Source organism: Protopterus annectens, chromosome 3.part0 (genome assembly GCF_019279795.1).
Source record: "Protopterus annectens isolate FY-2018-M chromosome 3.part0, PAN1.0, whole genome shotgun sequence".
In the NCBI taxonomy this organism is placed as follows: domain Eukaryota; kingdom Metazoa; phylum Chordata; order Ceratodontiformes; family Protopteridae; genus Protopterus; species Protopterus annectens.
Window position 1 is genome coordinate 891,516,550 of NC_056731.1, and position 20,037 is coordinate 891,536,586.

The following is a 20,037-nucleotide window of genomic DNA, read 5'->3' on the forward strand; positions in this document are numbered from 1 at the left end:
TAAATCTCAACGAGTGTGTGTGTCGGCTACTTGGGCAGGGACATGAAGCACTGGTTGGACAGAGAGTGCTGGATGTTTTGGCTTGGCCACTCAGCTGAGATCTCAACTCTATAGCTGCGCCAGTGGGGAGTTGCATTGTGGATCTGGAGAAAGATGCCCCGGACTGACTTTGATTTCTGTGTGCTCTTAAGGGAAATTGTACTTTACTGTGTGTGTACTTGTCATCCTCAGTGTGTATGTCCCCACTGCTGCCAGTGGTGAGGATTGAGGCTCCTTGATTACTGGGCTAGTGCAGGGGTGTCACACTTAAAATGCAATTTCTCACAGTATGATCCATACATATATGCATGGCAACAGTTCTCAATCAACTTTTTTTTTGCTTAAAGCCAAAAGCTAGGGGCCATTACTTCAGGACAGCATAATACTCATATCTGTGAATTTTCTGAATAAATGTTAAAGGGTGAGAAAAAATATGAAGGTTTTTGCCTAACGTTAAGCTGATCCCAGTGCAATCAGCATTGCTTCTATACAGGGAATCTAGATTAAAAAATACATTTTTATTGTAAAACACATTATTATACAACAGTCAAGTATCTGTAGGCAAACCCACTGGCTGAAGCATCTCTTTTCCAAGAGTATATCCTAGTCTTTCTCACAAACAATGAGTCAGAGACATCCACTGCAGTAATAAACCAAAGCTATTTTCTAACATTAAGTAAAGCACCACCTACTTTGCATCTAATTTTATAGTGAGCACTTGAAACCAACACTGGAGCCACAATCTTAATTAAAAAAAAAATCCCTAAACATGCTTTAGCCTTCTAAATCATCAGCACATTCAGCACCACTGGCAAAACACAACTTAACTTTTGAGGTGCTATTAACAGCATCAAAATCACAGACTTGCTGATCTTGAATGCTATAATGGAAATAAGAAACTAAACCTACATACCAATCTGTTTGGCAATAAACAGCATATTTTATTCATATGCCTGCTTTTTACTGTCACTGATTACTGCTATAGGAGATGAAAAGTACTTCTAAAACTGAAGTCACTGTCTGCATGGCAGAAAAAGGAGTTATTTTTTTAAGTTTGCTTTCCTTCTTTCAACTGCAAAAAAATGAGCACATATTAGCAGCTGCTGTCTATTCTTAACAGTCTGAAAAAGGAGTTTTTTACTTGGTTTTCACTATCTAGGGAAATAACATATAACATGCACTCACCCTATCAGTAAACAGTGTTGGGACTGGATCCAATCTAACAATTTTGTTAACACCTAAAAGTGCAAACTACACTGTTTGGGACCCAGCAGAGGCTAACTACTAGTTTAACACCAACTGCAAAGACCTCTGGGGGCACCTCAATCTCTCAAGTTCCTTGGAGTGCACCATGAGCCTATCTTATCTTTTAACCTCCCATCAGACACAAATCACTGCTGTTGATGAATACCCCCAAGTCTGCTAAACAGGCTTCTTCTTCGTTCGGCTTTTCCCGCTTAGGGGTCGCCAGAGCAGAACTCCGGTCCGTTAATGATTAGCAGTAGATTTTTATGGTGCTGAGGTGCCAGCTTGATGCCCAACCTTCAACGAAGGCACGCCCATTCACGCATGTCTTTTGAACGCCACTCGACCATGGGGAGGACATGCAGACTCCCCACAGAAGGCACACCAGCCGAGAATCAAAAAGGAGAACCTCTTGCTGTGAGGCACCACCAAACAGGAATAAGACAAAATATCTTCTCTGAACTAAGGCCTCTACAACGTGTAGTACTGACAGTCAGTCATCCAAACAGGGGAAGAATGACCCTGCACAGTATAGCGAGAGCTACAGTGGCTGCCAAGCATTTAATAAACACTCCTGGAACAGAGAACTGCCAAAAATTAAGGCACTAGCAAAGTTCTTTGAATGGTCTCACAAGCAGGAGAACTTTCTTTGGAAATTTCAGCATCAAAATTAAATTAGTCCTGAAAGCCCAAGCAGAGTGCCCAGAATCCTCTACGAAGGATAAGAAGGATGAATTGCAGTGACACCATGAAGGAGTTCTTTTAGCAGACAGACAAAATGCAACCTGAGGTCCACTGTTTTCTTGGAAACTAAGAAAAAAACAGGAATAAATTCCTGTTTTGTCTTACTGCAGAGATCTGAAGAACAGCTTTTCTCTGCATCATGGCCTAGTCTCCTTGCTGGCTCTGCTCATTTTGTATGAAATGAAAGTATGAAATGGACATATTATAAAAGGCCAGCAAGTCAGTCCTGACTCTGCTGGTACAATGTGATGCTTGTCATTAATTCACAATGCAAAACAATCAGGTGACCAAACTACTGTCTGTTTGACTGAGACGCATACTTTGGGGGAAAAGGTTGAGTTAGGACCATCACTGGCAAGACAAATGCCATCACTCTAGTCTCAAAGTTTTGGTGTTGGTGCTCTAGACAGCCAGAAAAATCTGTATCCAGTAGTACTGACCTTAATGTTGCTGCGACTGCAGAAGTTACATAAAGAAGTAACAGAAAGAAATCATGTATTTTCTTTGGAATGTACTATACTCAGGAGAATGACACTCCTCCATAACAGCTATGAAGTTCTGTCTCCTGCTCAAACAGCTACTTAGTCATGTCCTGGAAAACAACAGATTTCCAGAAAAGGCAATATATCTACTTTCAAGCTGGCAGAAAATTTGGGAAAATGCAGCCAGGCATGTCACTGCATACCAGTGCCAAATACTAAATGCATGGCATCAGAAGCAAAACAAGCACATCTGATCACACGAGGGTCTTTTTTTTTTTTTGCTAAGAAACAACACTCAGAAGTGCTCATCTTGGCTGAGTCAAATATATTCTTCAAATTTAAAAGACCGATATAGAAGGGAAAGATAACAACACTGCATACCACTACTAAAACCAGATACTCTGCACATAACACCAGCAGCAAAATGGAACCATCTGATCACACATTGGAGGGTCTATTTTTCCTGCTAAGAAACAATACTCAGACGTGTTCGTGGCTAAGTCAAATATATCCTTAAAATTTACAAGACTGAAACAGAAGGGAAGGATGACAGCAACTACCTGCCAAAAATTCATTTGTCAGTCTCTCAAAATTTGCACTCCCAACTGACCCATAAACCACCACTCCAAAGCAAGGGTCTAAACTGGTAAGTACAGAGTTCTGAAAACTAATTACAGGCAACTGAATTCCTACAGAACTATCCTACATCTTTAGCCATGGCAGGATGACAGCTTAGATAACTCTGCATTTTACCGGCTTTTACTACAGCACAGGGTGATGTTATCAGGGCGTGCAAAAGAATGTTTTGTTAGAGCATTAAAAGTATCCACCAGAGAAATAGTAACCCAATGAATCTGCTGCAGATGACTTTCTGGAGCATTCAACAAGGAAAAAAAAAAAGATTAGTTGTCCTATAGCTATTAGCTACTCTTCCTGGGTATACCACTTCTCAAGTATTCCCAAATGACAGCTTAATAAGGAGGAGGCAGAAGATCTCAACTCCACATTGATGTCCCTGTTAGTACGAGAGGGCCAGGTGCAGTAGGGCAAGGTCTCCCTTACTTAGAAAGGGAGGAAAAAAAACATTTACCTTTGTTTTAATACCTATGTCCCCAGTGGACAGGGGAGTCTGTGAACCCTTGATGTATACAAAAATATACTGCAACTGTACAATTCCTTGGGATATTGATACAAGTTGGCAGTAGTTTTGTAAATTTGAAGTAAGCCTGCCTAGGCATGCATCCATAACCCCCCTTTTCCCAGTTTTGCACATGGGGTTGGGGTGTTACTTCAAAAGTGAAAATCATCTAGAGCCAAGGTTTGCACTGCTGGGTGGATAGAAAGCACTTATAAACATATAATAATATGTCTTTTTTCAATTATGATACTTTTCTGGAAAAGAAGGTTGGACCTTCATGTTTCTACGTATTGATGCTTTTCTATCACTGGAATGAGTATCAATCTGAGGTTACCAGTGGTGAGGCAAGAAGATAGCGGTCAGTGCCTATTTCTTTTAAGATACTTCCTTGGAGAAGAATGTTGCACCTCAGTGTGTCTGTTTATTAATTCTCCACTACCACCTAAATGGCTATATCAATCTAAGACTGATATTGGTGAGGCAGAAACTGTAATAATAAAAAGACACTGTTACTAACGGACTACTGCAATGCTTCTAGACTGACATGGACTAGTTTCTGCAGTGTTTCAGTCACATGTAAGCTACAGAGCACAGATAGAACAACAAATGTCAATAGTGCTTCCTGTGCTGGTAGACCTAGTAACATCTAAACTGAGGATGCCAGCTGCAAGTGAATACAGCACCATACATCCTTAGCAAAATGGTCATAATGCAAATTCAAAGACAGTGTTGCTCGATTGGGGGGATGGGGGGTGGCGGGGTGGGATTGGGGGGAAGGGATACGGGCACAACGTAATTCACTCCTCAGGGGACAAGTAATAAAGGACCCTGGACCCTGTGATGTCTGGTCTTACTTGTTCCAGAGCAGAGACCTACACTGTGCACCCTCCAAGTATGGGGGTATTTCTATTTAGCCCTTACCCCCCCCCCCCATTGGTGGCATGCACACCTACATTACTGCAGGGGCTACTTATATCCCTCTGTATGAATGTTCCTCACGTGAGGACAAGGGCTATCATCACTGGCATGGGTACAGCACTTGGTCTTCCTAGTACTTGCATCTGCTTTCCATGCTCTGGGTCTCCATCTTAGCCGTGGAGTAGCAGTTGAGCTGGCTGGTGACCATCACACCCTCCACCCTAGGAGAAGAGAGCTGTAACTGATCATTTCCCATCTTACTGTCCCCAGCTCTTTCAGTGTCAGTGCAGATAAGTGAATTTGTATAGTCTGTGTTGCAGTCAGGGTTTTTTATCCCTTGGTGCCACAGAGATGAGTTACATTGTTGTCTTGAAAACATTCACTACAAAAGGGATTAAGAGAGAGGTCTGTTTCTTTTTACTAACAGACATCCATTCTTACTTCTTCTCTGTTTTCATTATTACCTTTTTATATATAGTCCTCCAATTACCTTTTCTATCTGTTCTCTTTATTGTATTTTTCTTGATCAGTGGCTTTACATATGTTCCTCCAATTTTCTTCACTTTTTGTAGTCTCTCACTGGTACTTGTCACCTGCCCCCCCCCCCCCATAGGTAAGGCGAACCCAGTTTTATTTTCTACTTTTTCATTTTTAGGAAAGAAGCTAAATGTGGGGCAGCAAGTTCTATGCAGCCTTCTCAAAATAAGTGAAAAGTTTTGATCCCATCCAGCTGTACCACACATCATGGACATCTCTCACCAACATCTGTTTCCTAAATGTGCACTTTATCGGCTTTGATGGCATAAATTAAACTATGTGGTTGTAAAAATCACAAAAGAACTTCTCAACAAAGGAAAAGTCCAAGGAAGCATAAATGGAAGAAGGTTTTACTTATTTTTACTGAACCATGCTCTAGCCCTAGAACCATCATTTAGGTAGAACACACAGCAGGGAAAATATAAAGACTATCCCTTTTTACACGATCAAGGATATTTGGATGAAATTAACCACACAACACTCTTCCTGTAGGCCCAAGGATGAAAGGAACATTCCTGAAAACCTTTCTGTTGGGGTGGAACACCTCTCAATATGGGCAAACATCTTTCTGATTACGACTAAGGGTGAATGCTACTTAGTAAAAAGAAGAAACAAGGAAGAGTGAATATCTTGACATTCTTCCCCCTTTAAGCTGTGTGCCATTCTGCATAACGGCTTTTTAGACAACCTAATACTATGCCTTTTATACATACGTATGCAAGCCTTTATGGCTAACGGTACAGAGACAGCATAGTGAAATTAAACTATAAAAAAGACTAGCCTGATTCTGACCGAGTAATTCATTCTAGTGCCTACTGCATAACGTCCGTATCATATCACAAGCTGCAAATAACACAGTACAAATTAAAATAAAAAGAAATGTATGTTAAAATAATAACTAATGCAGAAAAAACACTAAACTGTTACATATACATTTATGTGCATAAATGCACACAAAGTTAGCATGACTATGCTAAACTACAGGCAACAGTGAAAAAGCTGCCTTCTTGAAAAAGCAAACCATACTGTGCCATTAAATCAGCAAATCAACAAAATGTCACAGTAGCTTATAGACTGCTACATTTCAAAAATATTGTTTAATACACATTTCTTGACTATAAACATAACCTAGAGACAGACAGTCTGAAGCCAAATGATATTTAAGCTCGATATGTACAAGAGTGACCTTTACGGCCACATGGTACATACCCCAAAGACAAAATGATGATACAAGGCAGCATCTGAGCACAGGATCTGTGCAGTGGGTACTACTTCATAATAAAGGTAGCGCACACACAAAAAAGCACTACTCAGAGAGCAAAAACTCCTTCCGCATGGAAGATGCAAGTGAATTAGCAACTGAAGGACAGATGACTTTAACCTGTGAAGCTTCAACAGGACTTGTTACAAACTGGAAAAGTGGAAACAGCAATAGTCGGCACACTGATCCAGAAAGAACTGGGATGAGGTTTGGTGACACACGATGTATTCATACTGCTTTGAAAACACATTCAAGCTATACAAGTACTAAACTTTAGCAAGTATGCCTTAATTTGCAAATATTCTTAGTCCATAACCTTAAAGGATAACATACAATTGCTCACATTGGTAACTTCTGTCCAATAATGCACCTTGCTCTCACGCCACATTATTCTAAGTGATTGTATGGTTAAGGCGGTGTTCAGTGGCACTACATGTTTAAAAAGAATTTATATGGTTCAACATGATCAATTACATTCACTCATGTGGTAGAGCAACAATGTTATAGGAGAAATTTCTTTAAAAAGGGTCCTCTAAAGCAAACTAAAGGGTATTATATACACATGCAGATCAATGCAACTGTTCTAAAATCCATTGATCTAGCTAGCAAAATTAATACTTTACCATTGTCTGTACCCCCTTCAAACTGCATACCATTACTAAAGTTTCCATTTACTAACCAGAACATTAGTGGTTATTGCATTAGAATTTATTACATTAGTTAAATGTATTATAAACAAAGGTGCAGAGAACAATCAGCAGTTGACAATGTAAGAAGTTAATTAAAAATGATGAAATGCCCACCTCCACAGTGTGTTGATATAAAGCCCCAACTATGACTTAGTCAACCAGAGTTCATGTAGTGACGGGGCACCACAGAAGTCATGTGGGGGTCAGACTGGAGTGAGTGGCTGACAGCGATCTGCCTGTCCAAAGGGGTAGGAATGGTCCATTTGCTGTGATACCAATGCCTAGTGTGTGTATGCACCCTATACACTGCATTTGATTAAGAAAATTTACTGGGCATCACCAAATCATTGACTTCAGCCTCCACTGCAAGTGCACAGTATGAGTAAGTGAAAGGCACTCAGCCCCTGCTGTGATGTGGATTTGTATACCAGCCAAAAGGCATAGGGTTAAGACCATTAGCAATGTCCTTGAACTCCATCTCAAGGTGGGGCATGCCTACAGGTAACAGGAAGATCTTGAGCCTGAGGACAACTAGGGTCCATTCAAACATAGGAGGCCTCAGTCTGGTGTACTAAAGCCAGGCCCTCAGCCCAAGAAACAAGTAAGCCCAGATCCACTAAAGGGAAGGAAGGTCATGAGTACTAGGCAAGGAGGTAAAATTAAATGAATAAATAAAATAAAAGACATACAGCAGACAAAGAAATTAGCTTTTTTGTGGTGGGGGGGTGAAAAAGTGTGACAAAAGTCTATGGAAAAACAGAAATTATAACTACTGCAAAGATACAGCACATAGCTAAAGGTCAACATGGAATCATATTGAGAAATGTGAAATAGAAGATTAAAAAAAAACAGTGCACCAAATATGTCATATATAATATTACCACATAAATAATGCATACTCGTATGCACACAAACATACAACACAAAGATGTGTTTTCATAAAATCTGCACATGCATTAATTGATTGCATAAATCACATACTTAAACACTATAATTTACTTACTGAAGATTGAGCACCCTCAGAGCTGAATCTGTATATCCCAGAGCTGTTGTAAGTACCTACTGAGCACCGATAATCAGGAGACCACTGGCTACTATGAGGATCAGAAAATGCCACACTACTTCCTGAAGTAATTGCTCCATCTTCATAGTCATAATCAGAACTGCCATCAGGAGAAATAAGATCACCAGGCTTCTGAAATAAGCAAGTAATGTTTTCTGGCATGCAGTATGTGGAATCCCCACTTGATGAAGTTTTCAAGCTAAGCAGGTCCTGGGAGCAAGGGGGAAGTAATGTGTTAATAGTCGTAGGGTTCATAGGTACTACTGTGTCATTCATATATGGATCCTCTTCTGAAGAGTCATCACTGGTCCTTATTCCACTGGTCCTCTGATCAGAATGTCCATGCTCACTAGAGTTTGGTGAATCCTTAAAGGCGTCATCATCTGCCTCAAAACCCTCATCAACTTCTTCTTCAGGATATGGCTGGTTAAAGTTAAAGTTTGGCTTTTCAGTACTGCAGTTAACAGTCAATCTATGATCAGATGAATAGTCGCTACCCAAGGATTTCTCAAAGTTGAGAACACATTCATCAATTTCATCAAAGTTAAGGGATTCTAAAAACTCCTGTGCAGCTCTGGAAGCATCGTCCTCAAGGCGTTTGAGTTCCTCATCTCGCAATTGTTGAAGTCTCTGAAGGGAAGCTTCTGTAAGTGACATTTCTTGCTGTTCCTTCTTTCGTTGCAAATTTTGGATCTCCCTTTCTAGTCGCAGGATCTCTTCCACTTGGTTGCTATCCTTTTGACTGCTCTGATCTTTCATCTTTTCCACTGCTTGCTCTGCTTCCAATTTCAGTTCAAGTTCGTGCTGTTTACGAGCTTCTTCAGCTTTTCTTGCTTCCTCAGCCTGTATGCGAGCTTCTTCAGCCTGAATATGGGGAAAATGCATTTATTGCTTTTTATTAGAACTTTTAATTTTTTTTTTTACATCACACTAAATCTATGTCAATGGCTTATGCTACAAACATAAGAGCAAGAAATATAAAGCTCTTTCGGGTTATTCTGAAAATGTACTTCTACCAAGGACAGAACATCATTCTGAATGCTTTTCAGAAGTACTTCTACAGTTAAAAAGTTCTACACACAGTATCTTATTAGAAAGTTCAAATTCCTTGTCTGTCAATAACTTGCTTATCCTGTAGAAAATTCTGTAACATAAGACAAAGGGAAGATAAAGTAATTAAACTTACGACCATTAGCAGAAACATATGTGGCTAATATGACGCTGCAGTTTGTCCCCACAGTTAATTTTTAAAGTTATTTGTTTAAACCTTAAAGAGCTTTCTGGGAGCCAGTGTTTTCCTGAACTGATTAGTGGATTTGTTGCATTTACTGCACTGTAACTACAGCAACCAGACAATAACATCAACAGCTACTTGATATAAGAATACAAAACACAAGCCCCTCCTTCCAAGCAGATATGAAATCAGAGTGATGACAACATTAGTGGACTGTGAATGAGGTAATAAAAAAGGTGAGGTGATAGACAAAATATTATCTAATACACTTCAACATTAGGTATAAAAACACACTAAATAATTAAAACTAAATGAAGAAAACCACACTAAATAATTAAAACCAAATGAAGAAAACGGTGGACATGAATTTTAATATTCAGTACAAAAAACATGAACTTATGTGTGTATTTTTAAACATATACATGTCCACAAATGCAAATTGCATTTTGTAAATAAATAATATCTGGGTTTTTACAGCCAGACATAATTATGGCACACAGCACCTTCAGCAGGTATGCCACTAACAAAATCTAACTTACCTATACTAACTTAAAATGTTCAAATACAGTTACTTTGTCGCTAAATGTTAACAACTAATGTATACAACCAATGTACAAATAAAAAAACAGTATCAAAATTATCAGATTAGAATGTGCAACTACAGTTACTCTGGAGCTAAAACGCTTATTTATGTAATAAGCACATATCAAAAACAAGCAAGCCCAAAATTTCAGAGTTCTATATTCCACTGTAACCCTGTAACCAGAGCTAAGCAAAATACCAAATCAATGTTTTTTTTTGTTTTTTTTTTTTTACTTTAGCAGCAGTAGTCTATACCACAAAAAGACCTAACCCAAAACAAATGCCACCACTTCTGCTGCTAATTTCACAAACTGAAAGTAAGTAAATAGCATAATTATAAACAGTTAAGCAAAGCAACCAGAGACTATTGGATATACATTTAATTGCTGCAGATTTTAGAATAGTGTTTATAGCACAAATTACCTTCTTTTGCGCAAGCATTTCTGCTTCAATCCTTTTTCTTTCTCTGGAATGTAGAAAGAAAACAGTATTACATCTATCCTGCTTACAGATCCATACGATATGCAACATTTTTGCCTCTGTCATTGTTGCTGTCTTTTCTCCATCACAAAGTACTTCTTCAGCTTCAACAAACTCATTGTTCTACTTAATAAATGATATACAAGGACAAAGTCCTATGTGACTTGTTTTCATTCTTACCAATATATCATGAGTGTATTTTCAAAGTTAAAATGGTTTAAAGTTTCTGTATTTAACTCTACTGTGATGATACTTATATGAAATTTTGAAGATGTACAGTAATCAACAGGTTCTCCCTCACCACCTTATGAGTTACATGATTTCTTTTTTAATTATTTCTCTGGTCCCTACCTCTCTGCAACCATCAAGCAAAAATTCCTACTGACCTATATGCTCACTCATGCAACATGTTACTTGTAAGACATGGCACCAGAAGAGGGAGGTATCAGTTGGGAACAGTAGCCTACATTTATTTTTCTGAATGCTCCTAACACAACCCTTCTTGTTGACCACAAAGCACAGCACAAGCAGGAGTATGGATGGACACACCCACAATTGCCAGCTAGAGTTTGTCCACTCCTGGGGGGGGGGGGGTGGTTGGGCAACTGTGGACTGTTGAGCTCCAAATACAGAAGCAATAGCTCCTGGCTTTCACTGAGTTGGCACTTCAATAACAATATTCTGCCATTTCTTTTCAGCCCAGACTAGGCAAACCAATGCTGTTCTTCTTTCAGCTTTTCCCGGTTAGGGGTCACCACAGAGGAACTCCGGTCCGCTAATGATTGCAGTAGAATTTTTTTTACTGGTGCTGAGGTGCCAGCTCAATGCCCAACCTTCAACAAAGGCACACCCATTCTACGCATGTCTTTCAAACACCACTCGACTCCACACAGAAGGCTCTCCAGCCGAGAATCGAACAGGACAACCTCTTGCTGTGAGGCAACAATGCTACCGCTGCATCACCATGGCTTCTAGACTAGGCAAACCAATATCAGCTGCTAATTGCTATCCCACCCCCACCTGGCTTTTCCAATACTAAAACCACTAACTGAACAAGGGTCATCTCAGGCGTAGTCAGGGTAAAAACAAAAAAGTATACAAGGTGTAGCATACATGAGTTAAATGAAAATGGACTCAAAATGAAACATTCCCATTAAACAAAGTACAGCTGATTATTGGGAACCAGGCACTGCTTACTTGGTGTTTTGGGTTAATATTTACTAGTGTGTGCAAGAGGACAGCTGTTCAGTAAACATCTCACGTCCCTGCTAGTTGCTGTTTTCCTATAGGACAAAAACTTGTCACAGCTGGATTGAGATTACTGCTGCTAAACCCAAATCATACATTATCTTTCACTCTGAATTCCACACAATTTTTTCCATAAAAATGCCAGTAGTGTACTCGCCATGACAGCTGTCTGAAAAATACATGCAGCGCTGCATTTAATTTATTCCAGTGTACTTAAAAGTAAAAACTTTGCAAGGCATACAGATTCCCATGATAATTAACTATATGAAACAAAGCTAAGGGCATTTTAGCACAACTTGGCCAAATCAAAACACTTGTAAGAAATATATGTACTTTTACGTTACTAAGGCATCATTACATTCTTCATTTCTACTTGACTTAAGAACATAAACAGTTTCACTTAAGTATCAAACACTGCCAGAATTGGCTTACATAGTCAAGTTCAACATAAACTTCAGAAAGAGAATAGAAACTATCGCCAGATTACTTCAACAGCACTATCTCTTAACATCTAAGCATTAAAAATCATTGCACTTGCCATTTCAAACCATATCAGAGTATAAGAAAGAAGGGCACTCACTTTCCAAAACATGTCTTCTGATACTAGACCATATACAGCTAGTCTTAAGGAATCTTTGTGCAGCTTAGTTCAGTTATTACGTACCCTTAACAGTTTTATGAAGTTCAGTAAATACAGGAGTGGCAAGGCTATATCTGAGGGCAGAAATCAAAGTGCTGTGCATATTATCATTGTACATGTGACACATTGCAGGTATCAAATAAAATGAAAATGCAGGTGTTCTACAAAGCATTACAAGGTACATAATTTGTGCTAGAATGACAACAGTTCCTGTCACCTTGTGATACACGTTTACTTAAAACTTCACTTTGCCAACCTCAGAAAGGGTGTACTGTTACATAATAATGCAGTACATGAATGACTTCAGGCAGTTAGCAAGTTTTCAATCACATGATATGTGCTTGTTGTTGATGTCTACGCTGCATTATTTTTTTGCAAAGCAGTGTCAACTAACCCATCGCCAACACGACTGATTTTTAGCAGTCTTCTAACAAGTAAAGTATGCCTAGCTTATACACTATAACTATTTACTTATTTATTTGACATTTATTAACCAGGAATATCCGTATGAGCAAGAGCCCATTTTCAGAGGAGGCCCAGGGAGAAAAGCTACGTACAGAATACAAAGCAACACGTAGTAAGACAGAAATTCAGAGAAAAATTACAACTGAATACTCAAGTACAGACATAATAGTAGATATGGAACCACGACTATAAGAGTGACCCGGTTATACAGTAATGTTATTCATATACAGTCGTGCATTATTTTTATACAACTTTTGCAATGGTGTAATTGTTTATTACAATGCTCTCTCCTGAGTGAAGCTTTTCTCTCGGGCCTTCTGTGTAAACAAACTCTGATAACCAAGACAAACGTGGTTAAAAGAGTTAATAAAACTCAAAAGCAAGTAATTATTTCATGCAGTCATAGTTGATCATGATAATTCAAGAAGCTGTCAGACTTCCTGTTTTGCTTTGTTTTCCTCATTGGTATGAGTCTGCCACCCCCAGCTGAGACAGAGACACATTCTTTCAAACAATCTAGTTATTAAAAGGAGTGATTAATTTGTCCTTCTGCATATCATGCCTTACATACTATTCAAGACTGAACAAAATGTCAAGTGACACAACATATCAAAAATGGCAAACACCTTGTGACATCAGCAAGACAGACATAGGGTAAAGTTGAAAAATTACATTTTTGGACATGGTAGGTAAATTAACCATGTGCATCTCTTATTATAAAATATGAACTTGGAAAGCACAATAACTAAAGTAACCTAAACAGTTAATTTATATACAGTGGATATAAAAAGTGTACACATACCCTGTTAAAATGCCAGGTTTTTGTGATATAAAAAAATAAGACCATAATAAATAATTTCAAAACTTTTCCCACCTTTAATGTAACTTATAACTTGTACAATTCAATTGAAAAACATATCTGTTGGGGAAAAAAATATAAAAAATAAAAAACGTACAATAAACTGGTTGCATAAGTGTGCACATTCAAACTAATACTTTGTTGAAGCACGTTTTGATTTAATTACAGTATTCAGGTCTTCTTGGGTACACACCTGCATTAATTAAAGAGACTCTGACTAACCCCAAATAAACTTCAGCTGTCCTAGTAGGACTTTCCTGACATTTACTCAGTTGCCTGCTACAGCAAAAGCCATAGTTCGCAGATAACTTACAAAGCATCAAAGGGATCTCATTGTTGAAAGGTATCAGTCAGGAGAAGGGTACAAAAATATTTCCACAGCATTGGATATACCACAGAACACAGTGAAGACAGTCATCAAAAACTGGAGAAAATATGGGACAACAGTGATGTCATAAAAACTGGACATCCCTCCAAAATTGATGAAAAGACAAGATGAAAACTGGTCAGGGAGGCTGCCAAGAGACCTACAGCAACACTGAAAGAATATCTGGCAAGTACTGGTTTGTGTACTACTTGTGACAACAATCTCTCATATTCTCCATATGTCTGGACTATGGGGTATGGTTGGAAGATGGAAGCCTTTTCTTACACAGAAAAACATCCAGGCCCAGCTAAAATTTGCAAAACAATACATCAAGTCTCCCAAAAGCATGTGAGAAAATGTGTTATGGTCTGATGAGACCAAGGTTGAACTTTTTAGCCACAATTCCAAAAGGTACGCTTGGCACAAAAACAAGACTTCGCATAACCAAAAGAAGACCATCCCTACGTTGAAGCATGTTGGTGGCAGTATCATGCTTTGGAGTTGCTTTTCTTCAGCTGGAACTGGGGCTTTAGTCAAGGTGGAGGGAATTATGAACAGTTCCAAATACCAGTCACTTTTGGCTCAAAACCTTCAGGTGTCTGCTAGAAAGAGGAATTTCACCTTTCAACACAATGACCTATCGAAATATCCAAATCAACAAAAGGATGGCTTCAGCAGAAGAAAAGTTTTGGAATGGCCCAGCGTGAGCCCAGACCTAAATCCAATAGAAAATTTGTGGGGTGACCTGAAGAGGGCTGTGTACAAGAGATGCTCTCGCAATCTGACAGATTTGGAGTGTTTTGTAACGAAGAGTGGGCAAATATTGCCAAGTCAAGATGTGCCATGCTGACAGACTCCTACCCAAGAAGATTGAATGCTGTAACTAAATCAAAAGGTGCTTCAACAAAGTATTAGTTTAAGGGTGTGCACACTTATGCAACTAGCTTATTGTATGTTTTTTATTTTTTATATTTTCTCCTAAAAGATTTGTTTGTTTTTCAATTGAATTGTACAGGTTATAGGTCACATTAAAGGTGGGAAAAGTTTTGAAATGATTTATTGTGGTCTCATTTTTTATATCACAAAAACCTGCATTTTAACAGGGGGTGTGCACACTTTTTAGATCCACTGTATGATATGATATGGCTGTGGAGCTTTTGAATATTCTTACTAGAAATGGTAGTACTTTATCATACATATACACAGACATTTTGACCGAAACCGTTATCCCCAGCTGCTGCTACATCTCACGCCATCCTATGCATCTGAAAGAAACCTCTTCTGTTACCATTTACCAGCCTGGATACCATCTTTACTTACATTCAGTGTCCCTTCCCTTCCCTACCCACCACAACCAGTAGTCTTCAGTGTTTTCATTTTAATTTATTCTTTTATTAATTTAGTATGTCAACTTGGAGCCTTTTCAGACATGCCCTAGGCCATAATGGCAATGATAAAGATTGTGCAAACATTATGGTATTGAAGTGGCTGAAAAACACTGGAAACAAAAACTACAAAGTTTACATCACATGGGATCATCCATTACCAGCAGTTCAAAAGATATATGCTAGAAAAAGTACAGCTGTGTACACTTACCATAAATGTAGATGTTCTACTGTATTCACTGTTGCAGTCATCACCTGTGGGTTTTCCCTGCTGTGGTAGCCCTCGGCTGGCCCGAATACCAGAGTCAATGTTTTTGTGCGTCGGCTGCTGTCACCTGTAGTCTGACATCAGGTCATCAGTACTATAAAGCAAGGCAGCCAATGTCATTACATCAGTTTTCCTTGCCTTAACCAGTCAGAAGCACAAGGGAAAAGACAGAAGTGGTCCTGGTGGCTAAGAGCCACCTTGGGAAGCATGTGTCCCCCTAGGGGAAGATGTGAAATGGGGGATGGAGGGAGGGAAACCAAGACTGCAATAGTGAATACACTCTGACATCTACATTTATGGTTAAGTGTACACAACTGTACTATGTTCTTCGTGTTTCACTGTTGCAGTCATCACCTGTGGGAGGATTCCCAAAGCTGAGATAAAGGGTGGTAGGATAGGTATAGAGTCCTAGGTATGGGTCAGGAGGCCCTGCAGAATTACAGAGGCAAACCCTGCCCTAGACTTAGAAAAGAAAGGTAGGTGGTAATGCTTTGTAAAGGTATGGACAGAGGTCCAGGTGGCTGCTTCCAATATGTACCTGGTAGGTACTCCTCTGAGGAAGGCATTGGAAGTGGAGGTTGCCCTAGTGGAGTGGGTACGGATTGACTTAGGGATGGGTTTCCCATGTAGTCTGCAGCAAAAATGGATGCAGTGTGAAATCCATTTGGAAATGGTTTGTTTGGAGATGGGCTTCCCCTCTACCCCTGGGGCAAAGCTTACAAGAAGCTGGTCAGTTTTTCTGAATGGCTTAGTGCGGTCCAGATAGTATCTGAGTTGTCTGTGCACCTCTAGTGAGTGTATTGGGCATAAAGGAGGGAATTAGACATCAGGGAGACTGACTGCATGGAAAATTATGAGGGGCTTAACAGCCATGAGAGCATGAAGTTCTGAGACCCTTTTGGCTGAGGTGATAGCTAGTAGAAAGGCAGTCTTCCAGGGGAGGTATTTCAATTATGTTGAAGCTGCAGGTTTGAATGGAGGTAAGGTTAATTTCTCTAACGCATAATTAAGGTCCCACGGTGGAGTAGGAGGTCTTCTGGGAGGCCTGATATTAGAAGCCCCTCTGAGGAATTGCTTAATCAAAGGATGACAGAAGAGGGGTGGGTCTGAATCATAATGGGCAGAGATGGCACAGGCATGGATTTTAATAGAGAAGAAGAGGCCACTATTGAGCAACTCTGCTAAGTAATCCAGGATGAGAGGGATGGAAGGTTGGGAGGTATTGTCCCCTTTGGATTGTTTCCAGGAGCACAATCTTTTCCATTTTCCTGCATAAGATTTTCTTGTGCTGGGCCTTCTGGCCTCTCTGATGATGTCCACGACCTGTTTGCTTAAGTGACTTCTTGTTAGTTTTTAGTGTATGAGCCATGCTGAAAGCTTGAGAGTCTGTAGGTCTGGGTGCAGTACCTTCCCCTCTCCTAGGTCAAGAGATCTGACCTTAGGGGAAGCAGATTCGGGGGCTTTAAGGTCAGACTGCATAGTAAGGGGTACCAATACTGTCTGGGCCAATCTGGAGCGATGCGGATGGCCTTTGGTCCCTCCTCTCTTATTTTGATCAGAACCTTGGGAATAAGGGGCAGAGGAGGGTATGTGTACACAAAGAGGGAGCTCCAGGGGAAGTTTAAGGCATCCACCTTCCATGTTAGGAGGTGATATTCCCTGGTACAAAACTTGTGCAGCTGGTGGTTGAGGTGCGAGGCAAAGAGATCCATCTCTGGGGTCCCCCACTCCTGGGTGATTTGCAGAAAGATTTCTCTGTAGAGCTGCCATTCATGGGGGTCCAGTAAGTTTCTGCTTAGGTGGTCTGCCAGTGTGTTGATGATCCCTGGTAAGTATTGGGAAATTAGGTGTAGCCCCATGGAGGTGGCTGTAAGCCACAGACTCATGGCTAACCTGCACAGGGGGTAAGACTGAGTGTCCCCTGCTTGTTGATGTACCACATTACTGTGGTGTTGTCTGTTTTTATAAGGACCACCCCTGGCCTGAGATAGGGTTGGAAGGAAGTCAGAGTGCATTGTAGTACTGCCATCATTTATTTCTGGTTGATGTGCAAGTGAAGTTTCTGGGCATTCCAGAGGCCTTGGATACACCTGACTGCTAGGTGAGCGCCCCAAGCTATGTCTGAGGCATCGGTGGCGATTGGCTGGAAGGGAGGAGGATGAAAGGAAGACCCTTGTTCATGGCACAGGCCTCTGCCCACCAGAGAAATTTGGCCCTTATGCAAGGGATCAGTGGGAGAGTGGTCTCTAGGGACACAGTGCTGGCACCAAAGGTTCTTTAAGTACCACTGAAGCTTTCTCACGTGAAGCCTGCTGAGAGGGAAGAGAAGGATGCAAGATGTCATGTATCCCAGGGCTTGCAGGAACTTCCTCGCAGTGAGGTGACTTCTGGAAGCCAGCTGGGTGAAGAAGAGAGGCAGGAAGCTCTGCTTTTCTGGGGATAGGAAGGCCATTAGGGTTGCTGTGTCTATGCACAGCTCTCAGGAAAACTATTTTCCTGGTGGGGTTTTGCTTGGATTTTTTTCTCGTTGATGGTGAACCCTAGGGAATTAGGAGTTTTTGGCAAAGAGAAGATCCTGGAGCAACTATTCTTTGCTGTTCGCCTGAATGAGGCAGTTGTCCAAGTAAGGGTAAATCTGTATATTTCTCTGTCTACAGAATGCTATAGCCGGGGCCAAGCATTTGGTGAATACTCTGGGAGCAGTAAGGGCAGTGCAGAGAACTGAAAGTGCTGATTGCCTGCTCTGAAGTGCAGGAATTTTCTACACGATTCCCTAATGGGGATGTAGGGGTAGGCATGTTTTAGGTCTAGTGTCACTAGCCAGGCATTTTGTGTGAGCATAGGTAGGAGGTGCTGCAAGGTTAGCATTTTGAATCTGGTGACCGCCAAGGAGGTGTTCAATTTGGATAGATCCAGGATGGGGTGCCAAGTGCCCTCTTTTCTGGGAACACGGAATAGTCTGGAGTAAAAATCTTTTCCTGTTTGATCCAGAGGGACAGGGTCTACTGCCCCTTGGGATATTACTGTTTTTACCTGTTTTACTGCCTCTGCCCACTGGTTTGGGGGGAGGTCTGGGTACCCTCTTAGAACTAGGAATTTGCTGAAGGAGAATCTCCTAATTTTAGATGCATGAAAGGAGGGCGGGGGGGGGGTCACTGTGAGTGCTTACCATAGAAGCTTGGCTTAGAACTCCCTGCCTTAGAGACATAAGTGGTCCATTCTTTGCTGGCCCTGGGATAGGGGCCTGGATGTCCTGTCCCTGTGGGGCTTACTTTGGCCCTGTCTGCTAGGTGGAGGGAGGACCCAGTGATTAGAGGGGAAGTTCCTGCTGAATCTGGGCAGTTGAACTTGAAAGAAATCTTTTACTGTTTGCATAGATTTTGCTTTGTCTTCCATCTTTTTAAGCACCTCTTCTGCTTTTTCCCCAAACAAGCACACATTATCTAGGGGTGCATCAATAAGTTTAGACTTGACATGATCAGGGAGAGGTTGTTCTTTCAGCCATGCATGTCTTCCAATACCAAATCCTGTCACTGCTGCCCTGCTAGAGGCTTCTAGGGTGTCATATACACATTGTAACGAGTGCTTGGCCACATGACAAGCAGAGTGTAGTAATTTTGCCAGCTCTTTTGAGTTGTCACTATCAGGAGAGGTAGCAATCTTCCGTTTTAATTGTTCCAAAGTGTGTTGTTGATATTTTAACATATGGAACTGACAACTGAGTGCTCTGATAACTAAGGTTGCTGAGGTGTATACTTTCTTACCCCATCTGTCCAGAGCTCTGGAATCTTTGTCAGAAGGAAGAGGATTTTTGGCAGAACTAGTCTTAGCTCCTTTGGGTCCCTGTGTAATGAACTCAGGGTCTGCAACAAGGTTCCTGTATAGGTACTTATGAGAATCTGGTACTCTGCAGTACCTGTTGCGTTTAGCTGGAGCAGGAGGCAGGGCATCAGGAGCTAAGCTGGATTCCAGGAAAACATCATCCACCACTTCTAGAATAGGTGGGATGGCCAGGGGTCTGTGCTGGGGTAGTTCCAGAAACTCTTTAAGTCATTTCTATGACTGTGGGTAGTTCTGAGATTCCCAGTGAAAATGCTCCCCGAGGGAGTGAAGGGTTTCCCCGAAGGAGAGGTTCTCCGGAGGGGAGGCAGAGGGGATGGATTCCTCTTCATCTGAATCCTCATAAACAGTTAAGGGCTGTTGTTCTTCTTCAAGGAAGAAGGAAGTCTTTTCATTTTTGGAGTGGAGGCCTGAGTCCCTCGGATAAGGGAGATGAGATCCTCCGCCACTTTAAGCATTTAATCTTGGGGTGGCAGAGCAGTAGCAAGACGGTGGCTAGAAGCAGATTTCCTCAGACTGGCCTGGCTTTGAGGCCTAAATGAATCAGTCGGTC

General features: G+C 40.8%; 1 protein-coding gene across 2 annotated transcripts in view; it reads right to left on the minus strand.

Moving 5' to 3' along the window:
- The window catches only part of MYO10 (myosin X), a 566,410-nt gene that overhangs the window by 176,985 nt on the left and 369,388 nt on the right, over nucleotides 1-20,037 (minus strand). For both annotated transcript variants that reach the window (XM_044065222.1, XM_044065223.1), the window contains 2 exons: nucleotides 10,356-10,398; nucleotides 8,057-8,980 (listed from right to left, as the gene is read on the minus strand). In XM_044065222.1, the coding sequence (XP_043921157.1) occupies nucleotides 8,057-8,980; nucleotides 10,356-10,398 (967 nt within the window). The remainder of the gene's footprint in view (nucleotides 1-8,056; nucleotides 8,981-10,355; nucleotides 10,399-20,037) is intronic.